Here is a 24,130-nt window from a genome sequence, read left to right as displayed (position 1 = left end):
TCTGATGAGAAAGAAAGTTAGTTTAGAGACGACATGAGCTGAAAAATAAAACAATTTTACAAAGTTTGTAGAGCATGTTTTATGCTTTTCCTTATTTTATGTTACAAAAGGTAGATACACACTTTAAACATGTCTAATGTCCAGGTGATGACATCATTGTATGTACAAGTAGTCCATGTAAGCAAATCCAAATGCTCTAGCAGAGTCCAGGAATAAAAATATGGAACTTGAAAAAGTAAAACTTGAAGTAGCAGTAGTCTTAATTTCAGGAGGAGTTATGCACTGTTGAGTTATTTCCTTGCTGAGGGAAGATTCTGTTATGTCCCTCTGTTTCAGTGTTTAAGCTAACAGCCTTGTGGCTCTAGCTTTACTCTAAAATGACTGTGGTAACAACTTTCTCATGTCCAGCAGGATAACAAAGACAATATACTAAGAAGATTCTTTTTTAAGCACGACAATGTAAGCAGGAAGTCCTCCTTATTTCTGGCATCTCACATCATCTATGTGCAGTCTATACACTAGTCACCCACTGTGGAAGAAAACATGCTCAAGTGGAAAAAAACAGAGACCGTGTCAGTGCTCTGAATACAGGTTAACACGATCAGTCGATTGACTGCAAGCTAAAAGTTGCCTCTCTACAGCCTTCTAAGCATCTGTGGGGCTTCTTGTGGTTGTAGGTTGTAAAATTAAAGTCCTTGCTGACACAGACATAAACACCAGCCGCAAACACTGCCTGCTTCAATTAGCAGACATGTGCATTTCCAAACGAAACCACTGTCTCCTGTACAGGGAAAATCAATGGCTGACACTGACACTGGCAGCAGCCCGTAAGAGCTCCACGTCATCAACACAGCTTTGGTTTCTCTGGACGAGAGAGCAATGATTTTATTACTTACCAGGGAAATTTTAATGTGCAAACTCTCAGGCATGCCGTACATTCACTTCTAATTATGTACATGTTTGTCAGAATTAGAGGTTTTAATAGGTGGTTCTGTGGATGTTTTTGTCCCGTTTGTGCATTTTTCTTTTTCATGATGGAATTTTACCACACAGCCCAACAGATTAAACGCGCTATCCTTGTAGATATTAACTTTAAGCACCACAGACGTGCGAGAGTTGGTGTGAGAATTACTGTGTGAGTGGAAGGCTGATATGAGTATATCTGAATTTAATTATTTTATTTTTAAGTATACAGTTTTGAAAAAAGTAAACACATCGGCAAAGATATTAGAATGTCATCACCATGTAAATATTACATTATTAGTACATTATTAGTACATTATAGTACGTGGATTGCACCCATTGAGCACTTAAGTGATAGCTGAAACTAATAAGATATTTGTATAACCGATATTGTGCAAAACAAGTGGACAAACTTGATCGGGAAATTACACACTTAAAAATCGTAGATAAAAGAAGCTTAAAATATTTTAATAAGCTTTAAAGTTCTTAAAGGTTTTAAAAGGATTTTTTGTTGGTCTAGACAAGCTAACTATCTACTTCTGCGGTTTGGCAGCTGGGTGTCTCAGTGCTCACCAACCCAGTGTGCATCGTCACACCTCGCTAACATCACCTCAGTCTGTTAGCCTAACATTTACATTTACATCAGTTGAGAACACACAACTACCATCATTTTAATCCACCCAGCTAAACATGTTCAGCAAACAGGAGCTCAGAGGTTGCTGTTAGACTACATCCCTGTCCTCTCTGGTGGATCTAAACTAGAAGAATACTTGATTTCTAAATAAACAACTACATACATACATCCCTGTGGATTCATATATGTTGAACTGGCTGATTTATGAAGCTGTTAAAAACTACATACTCGTTTGACACCCCCTAAAATCATAGTAATGGCTTTTGTGCCTTGACCCTTGAGCAGCTGTGATTCCCCCCCTCCCTTTTTTTCAGGATCGTTTTTCACACCTTTTGTAAAAGCTTCCTTTTTATCTGGTGCCATCAAGAGGCCAGCATTCTTTCAACCAATACTTTTAATTTATTTCTTCAAATACTAAAAGTTCTTGATTTTATGCTGTTCACCAGCAGTTGTTGTTGCATGTCTGCACGGACATTGTTAGCACTGCTGTGTCTGTGCAAACCATCTTATTGTCGATACTAGCTTATATTGTTTCCCAGCCTTCCCTTATCCATGATCTAGCTCGGAAAGACTTTCTTAGTAAACATGGTCCATGGGAAAAAATATAGTTAGAGGAGTTTTGATGGGATCTACAAAGTTTACTCTCCCACAGCTGTGAGAGCCGTCATTACTCATGATCATGATTCAGATAAGCAGTTAGAAAAATGAATGAATGGATGTATGAAAATAAATGGGTTTGCCACAAACACAAACTGAATTCTGGTATGGGCTGATGTTTGCACGTATGCACTCTTTATGCTTTCTACCCTTGAACAATATGTTTAGGCCTGTGACATCACAGTCTAATGTAGTAATGAACTTCGCTCTTCAAATGCAGGTATCTTCTGTTGGTATTTAGGTGAAGCTGAAATGTCTAAGATTCTTGTGCGTTACATATCAGTGCATCTACAGAGCTGTGCATATATTAAGTATTGGTGGTTTCATGGATACCAGTATTGTGGTCGATGACATTCTTGAGAATGGAGTCCATGAATGCTTTGAGTGCTAATGGATCTTCGCTGCACTCATTGGTCGGGCTAAATATTGATCAGGAATCCACTATTGAAAGCACTCAGTAGTTTACATTAAGCTGAAATAGCAGCTAATCAGGGAGATTCTGGTGTTGAATTTCCAGTTAGTTTGCTCTCATTGGTGGAATCTGATAAACTGAAAAGTTTTCTCAAATTGATCCCAAATGAGTGTTCAGGGAAAACAGCGTTATATGACTGTGATCTTCAAAATGCTCTAAATAAAATGCAATGATAGCACGAACCAAACATTTAAAATAGCTTTAATTATTAGACACACTCGTATAATTTACATACTTCATGATATATATCGCCCACATCAATGAACATAATCTGTTAATTTTTGAACATTTTGACTTTACAAGGAAAAAAAGACAAACATTTTTTCTAGAAGGCATATTGCATAACAAAATAAAGCTTAACTTTATTGATTCAGCTGAACTGCAGTCAGTCTCTCTGGCCTTTGTCTTTTTATCCTCTAGATTTTGTTTAGCTTAAGTCAGGTTTTGGACCTGGGTCAGCACCCAGCATGCACCCAGTAGGGTTTGATTCAGTTCTCTTGCATTTACTTTGAACATTCTGAGATATGAACAAATACACAGAAACATGAGACTAAAATATAAAAGAACCTTAAAAGAAGGAAATGCTGTCAGCTATCTAGAGACCCATATCAGTCCCAGGATAAATTGTGCTTGGGTGTTGTGTATGCATAAGAGGAAGGAAGAAAACAGCAAGACTCTGGGAGTGGAAGCTTCCTTTTAGCTGCACGCTGTGCACTCGGCTCACTGTTTATCCGCTGACTCTGCCTCCAGAGAGACACACCAGTTTGCCTTCTCACTTTTCAAAAATGGGTAAAAAATGGCAGAAAAAGGCCTCTTGGGCGAATTTTAGGTGGCTGAAAGAGAGGATAGCTGAGCTTTATACCAAGGGTGAAGCAGGAAATGTCAAAAAAACAGAAATGAGCAATTTCCTCTGCAGCATTCCCCCCAAAATGCAGAATTCGTATCATTTTTAAAGTAATAGAAGAGCAATGAATGGGTGATACTGAATTTTATTTTTGCCTCTTGAGGACACTAAAAGTTCTGTTCTCTGCTTTAAAAAATGGACTTTGGGGCTTTGATGTGGTTATCACTGGGAAGTACAGATCACAATTTTTAGATACAGTGAGAAAGATCTGTGTTTTGCATTTCATGTGTTTAACATACATAGGGGGCTGTCTACAACGATTACATGTGTCACATGTAATCTGTCACTGGTACTCGACAGACTGGATTAAAAATGAGTTCTAAAACAGAATCACTTAAAAAGTATCATATTTTTAAAAGTCTTTTACATTGTTACTAACTACATTTGATACTTTTTTTATGAACTGACCTTACGTATAATGGTCAAATAATTTGGATGTCTGCTGTCTGCATTTATCACAGATTTTATCTCACCTGCTTTCATTTAGACTGTACTGCTATGCTGTTACTGGCACTGCAGTAAACATTGTTTTATGTAGCCACTAGAGCTCAAGCCTGCTTGGCCTCATTGTCATGGCAACCATGTTCGTGTGGGTATCCGCTCGTCTATGTAATCACACTGTTTGTCTTGCACCCAGAATAGCCAGAGGAGGTATTCTGAAGCCAAAAGCACCTGAAGCCAATGCAAACACGTTGCGCACCGGCCATCTGATAAATCTTGGACACAGAGAGAGCAGAAGAGAAGGATTTACGATCTGCCCAGTGATGTTCACCTTCATACCCTATGAAAAATTCTAGAAAGAAAGAGGACATTTCTCTCATTCTAGATTAAAAGTATTTTTCACAAGATTTTCAGAACTTAGTAACACTTCCATTGTTGCTAATGCACACAGCCGTTATCATCTCACTTTAAAAAACAGTCAGATCACAAGCAGTTCCCCCTGGCACCTAAACTGTCAACACTCTCTGCCAAGGAGAGGTTTAAAACATCGTCCATTTTCCAAATGTTCCAACTGTGCCCAGTGAAAACACATTAAACCATTAGAGGACAGAGTATAACTTCAGAAAGACACACTATAGCTTCATATAATGTGTTTTACAGGCTCATTCCCTGAACTAAACGTAGTTTTTTTTCCCCATATGCCTCCGCTAATTTGGAAAAAAAACCACAAACTGGCGGAGCAGACATTTTTTTGGCATGTTGCATAGCTTTACAGCCAGCATATGTTAAAAAGGGAAATGGTTTCAAATGACTTCATGTCTATACTGTGGTCGGAGGATATACCATGGCTGAAGTAACTATCCTGGGATGGAGAGATGCTCTGCTTGGCTTTAGGGATAAAAAAGATGGGATTTTTAACATCTTCACAGTCAGTTCAAGGTTGAGCTTCATCTCACTTTTCCTCCCTAGTCTCGAGGACTAGCCTACAGTCACTGCGTCTGTGGTGCCGGCTGTATGGTGCTGTCTTCGGTGAGAAGGCATTGTGTGCGCATGATGTGTGTTGGCACTGACTGAACATTTCCATGAAACCAGTGTGGTGGTGGAAAGTAGGACGAAAAGAAAAGCAGGAGGAGAGAGGAAACACTTCAGTGGCTAAAACAAATGGAGCTGTTGAGTTTAAGAACATGATTAAATTAGGATGGAGGGAATTGACGCCAAGTCATCACATTCTCTTTTCTAATAGTACACTTGGGAGAATTTTGTATCCAAAATTTGAGCCAGATAGGCTATTTTATCACATATCATTTCATTAATCTAGAATGTCTTTTCTAAATTATGTCAACGAAAATAGAGCTTTTACCAGAAAGCGAACTTGTCCTATCTAGCTAAAGTGACACTGACTGGCAGCAGGTTACGTACAAAAGCTCAGGTCACAACTTGCACGTTTACTCTTTATTATTATCCTATGACAGTTAGTCATGAAATTTTGCCTCCAGCATCTACAGCCAATATTATCCAAGGCCTCAGTAACACAGGCCTACAGACCACTTGCTGACAACCAAGAAAAATGGGTGTTTCATAGTAACATTTATTGCTAAATTGCACTTACGCAGGTCTAGAGCCCGGCTAGCTCCTCGGGTCATCGGAATATAATGTCTATAGCCTGACTGTTTGACAAATGGTTGCTTGATGTTGCTTTTAAATTGATTGCAAAGAGACACATGCTGCTGCATTTAAAACCTTGCGATTACTTTGGTCACATGCAGACCGCCATGGTTACCTCTAATTTGCATGTGAAATGCCAACTTGTCTGCAAACACTTGCTGCTTGCTGAGCAGTACTGAACAGTGCGACACACAAAATACTGTTCACCTCCAAAGTAAAACCAGTCTGTGTCTTCCATACAAACCATGGACAACTGCAGGAGCCTGCTAACTACCAGAGGAATTGCAAGGAGCTGGAGGCTTGAGGCCTGTGCAACTGAGCCTTTATGTAGCTTCCTGTGTGCATTTTTAAACTCCTCCTTACTTGATATTTTTTCCAAAATAAATAAGTCATAGTGTTATGGTCAGTGCAGAAAAATTTTATAGCTAGCAATAGTGAAATGAGAAGCTAACTCTCGTGTATCTGAGCCCCAAACTGCATATGTGGCATGTGAAAATAGAATCTGTGACCATTCAGATACAAAATGGCTGCATGAATAGTCATCTGGTTGTTTCAAAGAAAAATGAAATGTTATGTTGTTATGGAACCAAGATGACTGAAATGTGCAGAAAGTATGAAAAATGCCCATTTGTGTTGGAACCAGTATCAAAGCTCATATTTTATCAACACTCATATTTAATAGTTTCAAACACTTCCAGGCACTGAAAGAAACTGGACAGATTATGTAATATGTTCCCCTCCATTTACCACATGTGTTGCACCATCCCTGCACCATTAACATGAATAACTGCAGACTGGTGAGTGATGTAGTTACATTGTGATGAGTAAGCTGAAAAAATCTGCGATCCTTTGGGATTCATCTATTCTTATTCATACCTGGGAGGCCGGCTGTGTCTTTCTCTCGCACATGCACATAAAAAAAACAGAACAACAATTCCTTCATTAGTAGCACTGTCATCTATTGAAGATCAGACAGTATTATTAAATTTCAGTTGCTGAGAAGAGGCTGCTTATGTAAGCCAGCAGACAGCCTTCAGGAAATATTGCTTTTCTTCACTGATTGTGTTCAGTCTTCCGCGTACTGCTCACAAATCAACCAATAAAGATGTCAGCACAGGGCAAGCAATATCCACCCAGCCAGCATAACACATTTACCAGTCGATACTGAATAGCACACAGACTTTTGGTCTAGCTATTTGTACACGCAAGCAAAGCCCACGGAGAGGCAAAACTAATAAAAGATTATCATCACAACAGTGCAGTCATCTCAGGGAACAAACAGGCATATGTAGTTAAGGTTTACACCAATCAGGCACAACATTTGCTTTAAAGAAAACTAATACAGGTTAGCGTAATTGTCAAAACAGAAGAAAGATTTTCATCCAAAGTCAAGATTTGCCTATAACCAGTCACAACTAGTAACCAGTGCACTGGTAGCTGTACTACAACTCAGTGACTATACAATCGTGCACATGTCTGGTAACGCACTGAAGGGATTAGCTTCACAAAGACACAAATGCTATCACTGGCACTTTTTTTGTTTTTTAATGTGTTAAACTTTTATCTCAGTGCTTCGTCTTCTATTGCAAGTTTGACATATTTTCTAGTGCTGATCAGGAAAGTGTTTGGGGATAAACAGTTGGGGAGAAAATCACATTGTTTCTCTATTTTTTTGTTGAAACAATAAGGCGGTCATTAACCACTGGAAGAGTAGTGATATATTATCAATAAACAAGGATCAATATAGCAATCTTTATTTAGGATTTCAATGAGAGGTTGATTTTACACTATTACTGCTCAACACGTTCTCACTCCCAAAGCATAACACTAGGTGACAAATCGTCAGTATATTATGCTTTCGGCTGCCCAACACGTCCCTATATTATGAGTTTGGAAAACATGAGAACTGTCTGGAATGACTCTACATATGTATGTTTAATTTGTTTAAATCGCACAATCTGGCGCGTAGCTTAGAAACGCGGAAGGTCACCTTTCGCGTTTCCATGGAACGCCTCGGGACGTGACAAATCGTTAGTATATTATGCGTCGGGAGTGACTCTACTACTATCTTATATGCAGTACACTGGGGTTCATAAAAGCTGTTGTTTGTGGAGTGCGGTAGTCATTCCCAACCTCAGGGTCAGGCCCCTTCAAATGGGCCCTGAGGTAAATTTGAAGAGCTCAGAAGAAACAAAAGAGTTAAATACACAAAACATTTGGTTATTTCTCATCACACATTTGCTTTTGATTTGTGAAATACACACAATATGGGCAAAAGTACCGGCCCACCCACACATTACACCAACAGGAGCTGCTCAGCCATTGAAATGATGCCATGAAGCTCCTGGCACACAGATGTTGTGCTGATGTTAATATCACAGGAGGTTTGAAAGTCTGCAACTGCTGAGTCAGATGAGCATTGGTGACTTTTATACCAGGTGCACTTTTAGCAGTTGGTAACTTTATGTGGTCTACCACTTTGAGGCTGTGTTGCTGTGGTTCCCAAACACTTTCGTGTTACAACCTGACGTATTGCAACAGTGGTACAGCGGTATCCTGTTACAGTACCATGCTTGAATTCCTTAGAACAACTCACTCTTTCACAAATGTTTGTAAAGGAAGACTGCATGGTTAGGTGCTTGATGTTATAGAGTTAGAACAATGAAACTAAAAACACCTGAAGGATTAAGGGACTCTGTGGCCCGATACGTTTGTCTATATATATTGCATTAAATCTTCTGCTCTAATACCTCTACAAACTAGTCCAGGAGTACATTTTTTATCGTCTGGCACAGCTACATTTACCTTATTACCCAGAAACTATCACCATAACTGAATAATTTTTCATTTGAAGAGGATAAAAGATAAAAAGTTGGGAATTACTTTCATACAGAATCCACAAAATGTTAAATTGATTATACAAAGTAACTAATAATAACTAGTTTTTGTAAAGGTTCAGAATTAATATATTGGTGGCAATATTGTTCCTAGATTATTTTTTAAAAAGTCAAAGTCAAGGCAAAGTTTCAATTTTGACTTGCCGATAAAGTATGTGTCAAACCATCTGAAGTCATGTTTCAGCTCTCTGGCAGATCGTCTCACTGTGCTTTATTTTTCAGGAAAACAAAATAACGTAAAAGAAAAGAAACTGAAATAATATCAGGGATTGTTAAAAAGACCCTGAGGAAAATCTGTGACACAGGATTTTAAAGTTGATTTTGTGAGGCACCCCTGTTTGGCTATATATGGTCCAAAATCCCTTAATACTGACATCAATGTTTTATAGGAAGTTAGTGCAGTTACAGGAAGGAACAAAAGAAGAAACAGGTAATTGTCTCTCATACCCAGTGTCTTTCACCGGGGAAAGCCCCATTATGTGCCTTTCACAACATCAGTGCACTCTTCTTTTAATCTTCAGTGATCTGGGTTTTGATGTTGCAGAAGGAGTGTTCAATAGTGGCTTTAGTCCCTCTCTGTGATTATTCTTCTTACAAAAACGTCACATCTTCTTGCGACTGCACCCAGCGCCAGTGGGCGTCGTACTCCAGATGCATTTTGCCATTCATTTTGCACGTGTCCAAGTCAATCTTTCCATTTTTGTAAGGTTTAACTTTGGGGCTCTGGCTGGTTGCCAGTTTCTCACTGAGACAGGTGCGGGTCGGGCTGCCTCTTTGTGTGGTTGATTTCTCCAGGACACCATTAGCTTTAAGGCCTTGTGTTGGAGTACTGACCTTAAACATGGGGCTTCCCTTATCTGTCTCTGCAGTCTTGGTCCAGATAGGAGCACCTTGCTTGAGGCCCTCAGACTTGGCTTGTGGACAGCTGCCAGGAGCTGCTGGCTTCCCACTTTCAGTTCCTCCAGTTCCCTTCCCAATGGCAACATTCCCAGGTCCACCTTTCACTTCTGGAATAATTCCAACCCCAGTACCATTCTCACTTCCCACAGCACTAGACCCGGACTTCAGGCCTAACACGGGCCCTGACACCGCTGCAGTGGCTGTGGCCACGGAGCCTCCCACCATGCGGCCCCCAGCAGTAGCCTCTGAAACTAGAGGTGTGGTGGAGCAGATGACGGATTCGGAGCTGGAAGGGCAGTACTCATCCATGTCGTCTGCCAGCGTGTCCAGGTAGCTGCCAATGGAGATGTTGTCTAGCTTGTCATTGGGGTCCTGCAAGCTGCTCCAGGAGCCTCTCCAAGAGGTGTCGGGTCCCTCCCCCAGGCTGTACTGGCTGCTGGTGAGGCTGCTGCAGCGGCTGGTCAGTGTGCTGCGCTCCTCAAACAGCCATTTCACTGCTTCGATGCCCTCGTGCACCGCCAGCAGCTGTTGCAGGATCTTAACGTCCACCGAGCGCAAGTGAGCCTGCGGACACAAAAAAGGAGATATTCTAAATTTACAATAATGATGCATGCTTACTTTCACAGTGGTCATGTTTTGATAGTGTGCAATGTGCAACAAAAGAGAAATCTAAACAGATGTTGAACCTAGGAGACCGCACATATTTATGTAAAGCTGTCAGCTTTGGCTCTAGGGACAAGTGCAAACACCGTTATAATGCTATTAAACTATTCCAGATTACCCTAATTGGAAGAAACTAATAACAGAAACTGCCTGGAGTCCACAATACTAAAAATGGGAAACAAACAAAGTAAAGGTGGAGGGGAAACAAGGTTACAGATGGATATTACAAGGGAATGTGACTGAAGCTGAGTTTGTAGGAGAAGCTAGTGAGAGATGGAAATTTGATACAGTGGAAAGTAAGACGCATTAGTAAAGAAAGTCGAGAAAAAGACTTTTTTTCCTTTTCAGCTGACTTTTAAATGCTGTAAATGGTGCAAAGGATTCAAAAGTTAATCTACAACTTCTGTCATAAATAAATAAAGCAATAATTGCTTCAGCGGGCCTCTAGCAGCCATGGGTATCTTCAAATACAATATGTGTGTGGGAGGATAAGAAAGCTAAATGGTGACTTAGAAGGAGAAAGATGGCTGCAGTCATGGAAAATTCTTCCCTAGAATACATTTGCAGAAGTTCTCAAAGCAAAGTGCAGAGCCCAGAGGTGATATATGGCAACAACATTCAAAGCTCTGACCACTGAGATCACCTCGGCTTTGAGCCTTTGATTTCAAAGTATTCTTCAGTTTCCTCCTTATGTATCACTTTCTGCTGGTCTATTACTGTGCCCCGGGAGGCTGGCTGTATCCCTTTTTGGGAATCATTAAAATTTGTGGTAATTTATACATATTTGTGTATTTCATCTCAGATAATTTTGGGTCAGACAGACAAAATATACAATTATAGTTTTACAGTCTTTTTATATTTTATTTTACTACATCGCACTGTGAAAAGTGAAAGTCCTGCAAGTGTAACATTATGTATATTCCAGCGCTAACACAGCATTGGGATAATAAACTCCGAGCAGAGGCCTCAGGCCACTAAGATCTTTCTGACCTTTTGGAGTTTAAGTGTAACAGTTTAATTGATCCTTATAAATCAATAAATCAGTCTGATGGAATGAATTGATTGATCCAACCTACTAAGTTACTCATGTTTATCAGTTCTGATGAAAACACTGGCAGAAGAATTAAGAAAGCTGCTCTATGGGGTGTTTAAAAGCCTGACGTTCTTCCATCCAGATGGAAAATGGTGCACGTGAGCATGAATTAATATGTCTCATACTTCGTTTCTATGCATAGGTAGTGGCTGACCTTTGGATAAGCCATTCACTGTTTAAGACCACACCACAGGCTGCTTGGTATAAAAAAAGGAAAGAAAGAAAAAGCTATGGCAAATTCAATCCACTGATGTTGAGTGGTTTTCCTCCATCTTCCTCAGTATCAAACCAGCAGGAAGCTGATCGACATCAGTGGTTTCTAAACTGGGTATTAAGAAAAGATCATTTCTGCCCCGTTTTTTCCTCTAAGACTGCTGAATACTTTGACCTCTTGAATCTTTCTAAAAGTGTGGTTTGACTCAGCTGCAGGAGGGAGAGGTAGGGCAGGATGGTTCAGGGAGCAGAGTCAGGGTGGGTTGATTGGCACAGCTGTCACATACTGGCTCATCAGTCTCTCCTTCTTATGCCGTAACATGCTCGAACCTTGGGCTGCACCACAGGCCAACCACAGAGTCCAGCTCTGTGCATCATGATTAAAAAAACGTAACCAACAATTGTCAAACTCATCAATGGGAAGCAGCAGTTTTAATCACTGCATGCTCAAAGTTGGTTGGTGCCCATCACCTAAAGAATACTAACTTTCTCTTTGAGCTTACCACATTTGCTCAAAAACCTTTTACTTAGTCTGTGCCGTGAAAGATTGAAATGGCTCACGTGACTTGTAGAACATAACCACAGCATGACTAAACCATAACCAGACCTTATCCAGAGTGTAATTTTAACTGTGGAGAAAACACACAAGATTGAACTTATGGGAACCAGCTTTTTTGTTGATTATCACAAGTAAACACAGGCAACACACTTCAGAAGAAAAAAAATGTGGATATGAGATGAAATAGAAGGGTTTCATTTTACTTTCTTTACTGGAGGAGAATTGAGCTGTGTGGTCAATGTTCTGGTAAATGCTGAAGCCAAAGTCAGTGGTTATGCTAAATTACACAGGCAGACACAGCTCTAATACACACACACACACACACACACACACGCACACACACGCACACACACACACACACACACACACACACACACACACACACACACACACACACACACACACACACATATATATATGTATATACAGCTTTTTGTTCATGAATATGTGGGTATGAACCCACCGGCATCCTGGCACACACAAGTTTTGGGGTGGGGCTCAAGGCTTGAGGTTTTTGGCTGGCAGAGACCGAGTGCTTAATGAGGGTGGCAATAAAAGTAGCTCCGTGCCTGTCAGCGCTGAGGTGGCACAATGCTAACAAAGCTATGAGCTCCACCAGTCTATGAACACTTTGCTGCAGAACTACACTGACTTTAACTGTTGCTGTCGCAACAGGTCATTTTTTTTTCTGCGATATTAATTTGGGTAACTTGGGTGGTTGGTTAGAGATGATATTTTTATACTGTGTATTAACCAAATTCACCAATGCATGAAATTAAAACAAGTTATACACCAGAGATGCATTTGAGTATGTAATTTTACACAAGCAGAGGGACCATCTGTGAGTGGCCTTGCTGCCACACCTTAGCTTTTTGGGGGGATAATAATTCTTCTGTAAGGCTACTGCCTCTGAAATACAACTAGATATATGGCATTTGCTCTTAACACAATATCTCAGAAAGTGTTAGTGGAAAATCTTCAATAAAAATGTAAAAGAAATCATCTTTGTCATCTCAACTCTGCATGCCTTCTTTACTGAGGTCACAAAATAGATTAGTTGCCTACAAATCAACATATTAAAATATGCAAAGTTTTTTCGTAATGAAATTTTAACAATGACAGCCACGTGTTCCAGCTTTTTGCTAAAAGTGAAATCCATCATGTTTGTGTCAGCTGTTTCCTGCTTTGTTTGCTCTGCTGCTCTTCAAGTGGGACTTGTTTCAATCCCCACTATATTCATTACTTTGAGACTGATTTGAAGCATTTAATTACACAACAAAGTCAAGCGTGCACATCAAAGAAAGGATGAAAAAGGTCGAAGTGGGGCCAACAAAGTTTAATGTGAATGGGACTAAGCAGCCTTAAGGATTTAATATCATTAATCATGTTTTTTGCATTTCCTGAAACATCGGTACATCGCCAAACACACTCCTGCTTCCTTACTCAGCATGAAGCCACGCACCAGCTGGCAGACCCACAGGTTTCTGGAAAGCTAATTTTCCTGCCTTTTATATTATCAAATAAGACAAGTACCTGCACTCTGCAAACAAGTCAAACTCGTTGTTTCATATTAAAAGATTTCTGGTGCAGAAGAAAGACTTCATTTGTTTTGGATCCCTGCTAAAATCTTTGTAATATTTATCCGCCTCAGGAAATATTTATTACTGTGTAATGAAAGCACAAAAAGTACTGCTTCATAAAGTGTCAAAATATACGTCATAATAACATCATTAGGTATCTTTATCTTTAGCTCTCCACATTAACAGTGAAATAAATAACTTGAAGACGTGTTTCTGGTATCTGATCAGTTAATTAACAAAAAAAAACAAAAAACACAACACAGACAAACCAACAGTGTAAATGAGTACTTGTGGTCTTAAAATGTGCAAATACTGTAGCTGGAGCACACGGTGCCCACAGTGGGACGTGAGGAAAATCTTTTAGCTCTAAGAATATCAACAGAAGAAGACGACTGATGGCAACACTTTATTGTTGAAGGGTTTCCTTCTCTAACGTTGCTTTGATCCCTTTCAGAGTCAACAGAACAAATGGAGAACCGCAATGTGCCCCGAAATGCTTTCAGCGTTCTGAACCTTACAACGAGAACACGTTATAATTGTTGGACAATTTACTACTCTAGATATTCACCTTTTTGACTTTTTTTTTCCTTCAGTACTTTTATGGACACCATTTTCTGTCAAGCTGTGGGGATGAGAGTGTTGAGCACGCGTAGTGATTAATACGCAGAGACCCTTGCAGAGACCCTCTAGTCTCCTCTAGTCTTCTTCCTGTTCTCTTTCAGACATGATGATTGAGTTGGCATTTCATGTTATGTTGATTTTGTTTGTGCACATATGTATGTGTGTGAATAAATGAATGTATATGTGTATTTATTTGTTTTTTTGCTTTACATGTCCGAAATTAAAGTTTATCATCATCATCATCCTGTAGATTGTGATAGGGTATGATCCATGACGCACACTGTCCCATGTGGCTTCCTATCATCTCACAGCAACCTAACAGATTGCTGAATTACTGCCAGCTGGAATACCAGCAACATAAACACAGTCACTGCTCTCTCTCTCTCTTTCGTATCCCCTGGTGCCCGTGTCTGCTGTTTCACCTTCCCAATCTAACTCGGGCCCTCAGACATACTGCGTCCTTGCAGAGACCCTCTAGTCTCCATTAGGCAGCAGAAGGTCAGCCCTGGCCCTCCATAACTCGCCAGCTGCTCCATCTGTCTGCATTCATGTCTGAATGCCATTCTTACTGTTCCTTTTCTTCTTTCTTACTACAGGACAGAATGCTGAATGGCAACATGCGAGATTTCACCGTAAGCACAAGTAAAGCCAAGTGAAGATCACTGTCTTATGAAATAGCAACGCAAACTACAAAGAAATGCTGAATTTTGGCCCTCATGGAGCATAATATGCAAGTCAATGGATACAAAGAGGAGCAGAGGCTCATTCTTCAAAGCTGATGTAGCCCCTTCTCTGTTTGTCCATCTACTTCCTGCAAACATTACTGTCTAAACCTGCTGTCACATAAGAAGAAATGAAGCCTGGACAGAAGACCTACCAGGCTCTCTGATATTATGGTTACAAGCAACAAAATGAGATGGAGAGAAAACAGGAAACAAAATTGTGGTGGAGGAATAAAAGAGCTGCAGGTCACTCAGGAATAATTGAATTTAACAAAACCCTGTACTGACTGTGACATCAGTGACAGCATAGCCAGTAGCCAGTTAGAGAAAGAAGCCTGAGATTAAACAGACTGGATTTTGATTCCCTACAGCTCAGCTCTGCACGGAGAGCTGACTTTGCACTGACATTCATCTGCCCAGAGGTGGAAGACAGAGAGAGGCTGACATGGGAAAGCTAAAGTGAATAAAAAAGGAGGAGTTAGCAAAAAGTAAGGACATACCTCGAGCAACAGCATAACATTTGCCCTTTGGTAGCTTAAAATACAGATGCTGATCATTAATAAAATGCACAAAGCAGCTTATATATAAAAGGCCCTTCAGTGTGTGTGTCTGTGTGTGTGTGTGTGTAAGGCTTAGTGCCAGTCTTCTCTGGCTTTAAAGGAGTGTCTCTATCCAGTAAATCTGTTTAGATCAGTGAAGTGGAGAGTGGAGATTGCTGGAGACGAATGCGAAAGACAGATGCTTTCAAACTGCTCCCGCAGAGATGAACAGCAGCACTAAAATCATTCACAGCAACATTTATCTGCCTTCAGCTCTTTCCCCACCAAATCAAGTCATGAGCCGAGCCGGCGACAAACGTGTTCTGAAGTCACCCGTTACTGCAAACACATGAACACATTTGTCTGGAAGCAGTTACATAACACATTACTCTGCTAGAGTCAGTAATCACACTACAGCTACAGTATAATAAATCATTTAGAGCAGCTGCATCGAATATCTGATGAATTCTTTGTTCGTTTTTTTGTAGTATTACAGTTTTCTTGAACAAATATAGTAACTGCCAACTCAGGTTCACTTGTGTGATGACTTGCATTATTTTCAGATTTCTTAATTGTTAAACTGTATTGTTTTTAGGTTTTGAACTAGCTGGGTATCATTTGGGCAAAGAAATGTGTCCGTATCTTTCGCTTTCCTGAATAATGATCCTACGTCACTGTTTGGTGACTCTAAGCTGGCTGTCTTAAAAGTCTCTGATGATCCATGTCTATCATCCAAGTAACAGGAAATAGGATGTTAATGACCATAACAATTTTAAAGGCTAATTTTAAAGATCTGTAGTTTCGTTTTGATTTATATTTTGTACTTTAGGCCAATCGAATCAGTGTGTTTTTCTGGACTTGAGAGTTATGCAACATGTTTGTTTAAATCAAAGACGTACTATATTAGAAATGTAACATGACTTCTTGTTTTTCCTGCTATTTAACAAGAGTAACACTTCAATATTAGTGGTAACGTACACACACACACACACACACACACACACACACACACACACACACACACACAAATATGCACAGTGTTGATCTTACACAGGCAGATGCTGCAGCCCACCAATGCCACACAGTGTGGTTATGGATACAAAGTAACAGATGAATGAGGAACAGAAGGGTCCACACAAACACACACTTTCAGAGTGGAAAAAGAAGCAGTTTATAGCCGACTCATTAACATCCCGCCTGTTCGTTTGAGCTTATCAGCATGGCAGAAAATGTTGGGGAAGAAAACAACATGGTGACTTTGCTAGGCTGTGTGCACGACTGTGTGCACGAGAGAGCTCTTCCATTTAGTATCTCCCTGCAGCCTCTGAGCACACACATTAGTACTGCACATCTTACTAAGCAGATTTCAGATGATGCTCCCATCTCTTCTTCTGCACTCTCATTACACAGCACCACTCACACAGATGAAATAACCATGCACACTTGCATGCGCACACACGCACGCGGGCACACACACACACTCACATACTGGAGCAGCCCGGACTGTACTGAAAGTTTCACTCCCTTAGAGTTAGAAAACGGTTCTTCATCACTATCACTTCTCTCTCTGTCCTCCCGCTTCTGCAAAAAAACTTGATAAATGACTAAAACTACTAACAGTCCAGCATGCTTCTATAGTCTTAACAGATTTCCAGCAAGTCTGGATGCCTTGTGAATACAAATGTGGGCTAAATATGCAATTAGGTTAGGTACTATACAACCTACAACAGCAGCTGAGCTTTCTTCTGTACACACTAACCCACTAACACTCATTTATTCATTTATATTCTGATTTATATCTAAATATTGCCATGTTTACAATACATATATGTATTATGAGAAGAAAAAAAACACCTTAAAACTCAGACTTTTTGCTTTTTAGAGCTAACACATCCATTACTACGGGGTGGCTGTAGCTCAGGTGGCAGTCCTTAGGGACTGAGTAAAGCGCTATACAAATGCAGGCCATTTACCATTTACCATTACAATGCGCCTTTCTGGTCACAAAATTACAGACAGGCAAGCTGCAACTACAGAACCCATGTGATGTTCACACTAAACCTCCCGCGTATGCGTATTTCCGTTGACATTGTGGTCAACATGTCCAGAGATCAGATATGACTCAGATGTAGGACTACATATGCACTTGGCCCAGATGTGATGTGAAAAAGGGTTTTTTAAGACTTCTGTGGGAAAAAGAGGAAAAAACAATCTGAGTCATTCACACACACCACTTCTGAAAAAATAAAAAAAGGTTTTGTGATCCATCTTCCAATGGATTCACACGAGCCTACATCAGTTAGTTCTCAGACCACACCCGTCACCAAAAGCCCTGAACTGATACAACAACCTAAGAGCAAGCGTTTTATTACTCACCAGCTATTTAAGCTAACCTAAGATATACACACACACAGGCTCAAGGAATACGAGCCTAATTCAAACTCAAAGACATGTGGCAGAAAATACTAAACAAATGTGACGATGACAGCCGATCATCTTTCTTTCTGAAAACTTTGTTTACACCAAGCAAGCGAACTTAAGACACATGCTGCCACCATCATGAGTCCTGGAGTGAAATCAGCTTCTATTTCTACCATGCGACCAAACTGCTAATGTGTTTTTGGATGTTTGAATGTAACCAATGTGTTTTGGAGCGACTCTTTCAGAAAACAGCTTGTTTGGTTTGGAAGTTCGGTTGTGGCAGCGCACACGCTCTTGTGTCACAACCACAGATGGGGAGACGGGGTGCATGCCTGCATCTGCCGCAGGAATGTATGACATACATGAACATGGTTGGGGGGCAACTGTAGAGTGGTGCATTATTGCTACAGACCTCCACTGTTTGACGCGAGGTGGGGTTGATGTAAACAAGAAAACAGAGAAGTACTTGTTGAACGGAAGCTCTGCTGTAGAAGAAATAATCAGTTCTGAAGAAACACAGAGCGGCCTGCTGTGGATAAACGAGGGATGGAATCATTTAATAAGAGAAACTGAAAAACAGTCTTGTTCAGAGGTATGATATGAGTATGTATCACACCAAAATTAAGCCCAGTGGACTGAAGATAGAAATGTATGCAATATGTTAAAAATTACTTTCTATAAATGGTGCAAGCGCAGCTAGACAATAGGAAGAGAGCGCCTTCACCACGGTCCTGTGTGCATTTTTACCTCCACTTATTTCCAAACAAAGTGCAGCTGCTGGCAGAGCGAAGAGCAGCTTGAATTATTGAATGAGTGGATACAAGGGGCCTTCACATTTTATTACTCAAGTCCAGTCAAAGTAAAATTACATCTGTTGCATTTAGTCACAATCAAATTCATCATTAATCATTCATCTTATTATTATTATTTTTGTCATAATCGTACAGCGACAGCAAAGTCAATGTCACATCTTTAATTTTACCTCCTATGGCGATCCTAAGTGAAAACATTACCAAAGAATACAAGAAATGTACAGAAAGACACAGCCAGTGTTGCATTGGGTGTAAACGTAGAATTTAATTATGCTGGATTCAAAATACATTAATACTTCACTGACCTAACTGGCTAATTTTGACATGTTGATAACATAGTAATTACATTATCTAAGACATTAAAGAGAGATTGATGCTAACATTTAGCTTTCCAAAAGCTGAAACATCCATTGGCAAGTATAATTCTTAAAGCAGGCGTATGTAACGTTTGCTACTCAGTGATAACAGCAGCCCCTGTAGCTTCAACTGGTAATAAAAGGCCTCTGGACTTTGGAGTCTTTTAAGCTCCAGTACTGAATTGTAGTGAAACAAATCATAGCAGCTGCTCGCGCAACGAACAATTCAATTCAGTTTCATTTATATAGTGCCAAATCAAAATACAAGTAACTTCAAGGCACTTTATATTGTGAGGTAAAGACCCCACAATAATTCTCAGAAAACCCCAACAATCAGACGACACCACTATATGAAAGCAGTTGGAGACTGGAGACAGTGGGAAGGAAAAACTCCCCTTTAAAAGGAAGAAACATCCAGCAGACCAGGCTCACGGAGGGGCACCCATGTGCCGTGAAACACAAAATCGTCATCTTGATATGGAATAGAATTTGTTGGTTTACTCTTCATCCACCTAACTTTAGGAACATTTTAGCCACAAACAGCCATAAGAGAAAAGTTGGCATCTATTGCAAGTTATTAGAATAAAGTAATCCTGCTCTTGCTTTGTGTCTAACCAGCAGCTAAACCACTTGATTTTGTGTCATGTAGGCATAATCTGCCGAGCTCTGCCCTCAGTGTCTCCTTAGAAATGTACTTTCCTGGAAAACTGTATACATTCTCCCAAGTTACATACAGACTGACACTTTTGAGGGAAGGAGTGGGAACAAATGAGATGCTACTGGTGCTGTTACGAGTCAGCGAACTCAGAAATCATGCTGAGGCTGGTATTATTCCCAACATTAAGGTAAAACACTTACTTATTATAGCTTTAAATGTGTGAGCCCACACAATAATTAAGGAATATCCAAAAAGCTGAGGTTAGTGAGCTTACCGGAGGCCTAACAATTAGCAGGGGCCCTAAAAGCATCCTTAAATCTCACTGTCCTAAAGTATCATTCATCACCAGAGGCACGGGATAAGAAAATTATTTGGCATTTAGCGCTTTCTGAAATACAGATTATATGGTCATTTTAAAGAATGCTGACATTTTGCAGTGAGTCCCACTGTGGGCTCTGAGCGCACAGTGGGAGCAGGAAGGACGACTTGGAGTATAAAACACAGTCATTTATTTTTTCTCAGCTGTCAAGTGGAGCGTTACACTACAGTTTATTGTGTTAGGCTAGTGATCATGTGAACATGACGTGGTTTAGGTTCATCTGGTCAAAATTATACTGTTATACTACTTTATGGATTGTTACTTATACATTCAGTTATTTTAATATAAAGAGTTGAACAGAAAACAAGAACTTAATAAAGAGAAGTAAGGAAATTTTAAAAATGGCATGCTGTATAGTCAGATAACATGTTAAGTACCTCTGTCTCTGGGCTCTCAGGAGTTGTGCAGGCTTCTGTACCTGCACATAATTTCAGATACACCCCAGCAATGACAACCCGATCTGCTGATAAATGTTCAAGTACTCGAAACAAGGCTGTCTGCCGGAGCCGAGCCGGGCTCAGCATTCATCGTCATAATGACAGCTCTGTACCTGGCTGACTTTCGTGAATGACACATCCTGGAAAACAAGAGTCTGCCACGCATCCTGCGGGCACATATATGAGAACTGTGGATTCTTACCATCTCCATCTTCAGTTTTCTTATCTTTTCATCCAAACTCTTCATCCCGGTCTCTTTACCGGTGTCGTGCGCGAGGGCCAGCTTGGCGTCTGCCCGGAGAGAGGACGACTCTTCCCGCATCCACCTGAGCAAACCCTCGGGGGTCTTCCGGCCGATTTTCGCCTCTATGTCTTTGAGGTCTGGGATGCTCTCGCTGACAGTACCTTCGTCCATCGCCATGAGTGTTTTTACACCGATAAGATCCGCAGGACAAAGATTACGTCCTTCGGGTTCCTCGGAGATTGTTCCCTGTCAAGCTGCGAGAGTCACTTCCTATAGGCTTGTATGGCATCCTATGCGACTGCTGCTGAGTTGGACTGCGCCAGGCAAGGAAAACTGTTTGACAGTATCAACACAGCAGTGTGAGCTTATTCCAGCAGTATGATACAGAGAGAAATCCTCGATATGTGGGTTATTTTAACTCAGTCATCATGTTGTGTTAAATTGATGAAGCCTCTGTATCTAAACTGCTGATGGTCATCAAGTGATAGCGGAGGGGGGAAATCCAATTTGTTGCTTTCCCCTCCTTGATTGGTTCCTTTACAGCTGTAAATGCAGTCTGATCTCCGGAGTCCCGAGTCCTGAGCTGCAGCTCGGTGAGGCTGTACGCTGTACGCTGTACGCTGAGCCACACTGCGCAGATTCCACCTGCATGATGACAGCGATCAGGAACCGCAGAGTGGGAGAGGAGACCCGATAGCGTCAAGTCACCAGCGATAACCCTCGGTAGCTTCCGGGAAAACTTTCAAAATACAATCTGTGTGAAAGCTCTGTACCGGAGAAAACGGTGAACTACCAAAATAAAACGACAAGCACAAAGTAAAACAAAAACAACAAAAAAGTCCTTTTATCCTCCTTTCTGCACAAAGACGTCTGTGCGTTTTATAAGAAGAAGATAAGCTTGTTAATATTGATACTCCAATCAAGTTATATATGTGAACATCAACCAGTTATATGTGTGAGCATCATGGAACAGAAACATAATCTAAACATAGTCATGAAAGGCGACCTTTGGGTGAAGATGTGATGTCTGTATCCATCTGCCTGTTGTCCACATTTATGCAGGCAAAAGGACAAAAGCACAAGATGAAGCTCTTATTTTTGCTTTTGCCTTTTTGTGAAAAACTTGATAGCTTTTCCTCCACGCAAAAATTAAGTGGGCATTAATAAACTATTAAAAAGGACTAATCTAAACATCTGAAATGCCCTAAAAAGACAAAAGCAGTGGGCCACCGACACATTACACTCAGGGAGCTGCTCAGTAATGGAAACGCATGGCATGATGCTCCCAGTGCTTAATTTTGTTTGGAACTCAGCAGTAGTGAGTCAGCAAAGGTTTAGCAACTTTTACAACTGTGAGCGTCGTCGACTCTGCTCCCTTGCTCTACGTGGTCTGCCACTTTATGGTTAAGTTGCTGTGGTTTCTAGATGTCTCCACATTGTAATAATACCACTCAGAGTTGATCATGGATATCTAGGAGGGAAGAAATTTCACAAATGAACTTGTTGTAATGGCAGCATCCCGTTACAGCACCACACTGGAATTCAGTGAGCTCTTTAGAGCGACCCATTCTCTCACAAATGCTTGTAAAGACAGATTGCACGGCTTTCATAAAGCTAAAAACACCTGAATTCAAAGATTAAAAGATGTGGACTCATAGTTTTGTCCATTGTGCACTAAAAAGAAAAGCAAGGCTCTTCTTTGAACACAGCAGGTGATGGTGTGACCATGTATGGAAGGCCCCAAGTGCCAAAATGAATAGAAAATATAATTAATGATGCATTAATTAATTAAAATGGGAGCTAATTAAATATTTTTTAATGTTTTCATTTAAATTAATTAAATCAAAAATATTTGGTCAAATGTTTAATAATGTATTTTAGAATTTATTTTAGAATTTATTTTAGAATTCGTGGTCCGCTGTAACTTAGAAGCTTTTAACATGGGTCACCGCCCAAGAGAAGGAATGAAGAGTCTAATCAGTGTAATGAAATACAACAGATCTCTGTGGCAAAGGCCGGATTACTTTACTCTTAATACACTAAACACACACTTACTCATACCCTGTGTCTCTATATGGAAACTTTCTCCCGGCCCACACAAACTCAGCCCAGGCAGACTTTTCCTTAACGGGCCTGGACCCCCTCATGTGGAACTGGAGCTCAGGTTAAAGCTTGTGGTTAAAAGACCAGTGGGTCAATGTTTTGGAACAAAGGAGATTAAATGCTGCTGTCAAGGACAATTCAATAAGATCCACAGCAGGCACAGGTTTTCCACCAAGTTTTTGTTTTCCTTATGGCTTTGGATGTATAACTGGATTTTTGTTTTCCAGGCGCTAACTAATAAAGATACATATCAAAAAATGTAAGAAAGAAAGGAACGATTATAGTCATCCTTTTCAGTAATCTTTTTCTGCTATAACTTACTGAAAATGCTGCATTCTTATTACAAATGTCTGTCACAACCAGAGACACCACAAAAACACATTCAGTGGCATAATCTGCAGTCAGGAAGGGCCTCTGGAGAGCTGAAGAGATGCTTTTCACTGTGAACACTTGCTCGGGCTGCCAGGATGAAGCTGACTGTGAGTGGAAATACAGTTGTAGTGGACAGCAATGAAGTGAGATGCAAAGGCAGGGGTTTCCAAATATTAGCAGCTAGTGATTGTGCATGTCTGTCTCAGACGGACAAAATGGAAGACTCTACTTAGGAAAGGTAGGGGGGGCTAAATTTGTAGCAAATAAAAATGGGTTAATAGCTGGATTAAGGCTGTCTCATTCTTTCTGAAATGGCATGAAGATTAAGCTTGGATATAAGACTATGTCTACTTTTCATTATTTAAGCTACGTTGATTCTAGAACCAGTATTTTGCACTGATTGTAATGGTTTAACAAAAGCTGAGGAGAGAGCAGCTTGGAGAGATCTCTGGTTTAATGACACTTTCCTGTGTATTCAGTCTCACATCTCATTGGAGGCTCCAAGCATCCTAACTCGACTGCAGAAATGAATTTAAAGACCCTTAATGAAATGTACACAGGTGCAGCTTTCACAAAAAATGCTATATTTGTGCAAAAATGTGATGCTGTTTGTCAGGCTGAGTGTTGGTTTTGCATATGTCAGTCATAATACACTGTCTGTGCATGAGGTTAAGACTGACATCAAAACAATTAAGGAGGTTAACAGGGTGTTAGTCTACAAGCAAAACATGTTGCATTTGAAACATCTATTATAATCTCAATTTAGGTGGGAGTAAACAACAAAAGCCAGATGGGTGTTCTGGGGGGTCAGGTCACTATTATAAA

General features: G+C 40.4%; 1 protein-coding gene across 1 annotated transcript; it reads right to left on the bottom strand.

Annotated features, from left to right (window-relative positions):
- Positions 1-2,911: 2,911 nt before the first annotated feature.
- lurap1 (leucine rich adaptor protein 1) lies at positions 2,912-21,518 on the bottom strand. The gene is made up of 2 exons (XM_004568897.5): positions 20,789-21,518; positions 2,912-10,097 (listed from the first exon to the last, which is right to left on the bottom strand). The coding sequence occupies exons 1-2, from the start codon at positions 21,005-21,007 to the stop codon at positions 9,225-9,227; spliced, it is 1,092 nt and encodes a 363-aa protein (XP_004568954.1). The 5' UTR covers positions 21,008-21,518; the 3' UTR covers positions 2,912-9,224.
- Between the last annotated feature and the right edge of the window lie 2,612 nt (positions 21,519-24,130).

Source organism: Maylandia zebra, linkage group LG17, assembly GCF_041146795.1.
Source record: "Maylandia zebra isolate NMK-2024a linkage group LG17, Mzebra_GT3a, whole genome shotgun sequence".
Classification (NCBI taxonomy): Eukaryota; Metazoa; Chordata; class Actinopteri; order Cichliformes; family Cichlidae; genus Maylandia; species Maylandia zebra.
Note: the sequence above shows the minus strand (reverse complement) of the source record. Positions and strands in the feature narration are given on the sequence as shown.

Coding starts and splice junctions, on each gene's coding strand:
- lurap1 (XM_004568897.5), bottom strand. CDS start 21,007: ATGGCGATGGACGAAGGTACTGTCAGCGAGAGCATCCCAGACCTCAAA. Junction 10,098..20,788: donor GAAAACTGAAGATGGAGATG/GTAAGAATCCAC, acceptor TTGTGTCCGCAG/GCTCACTTGCGCTCGGTGGA.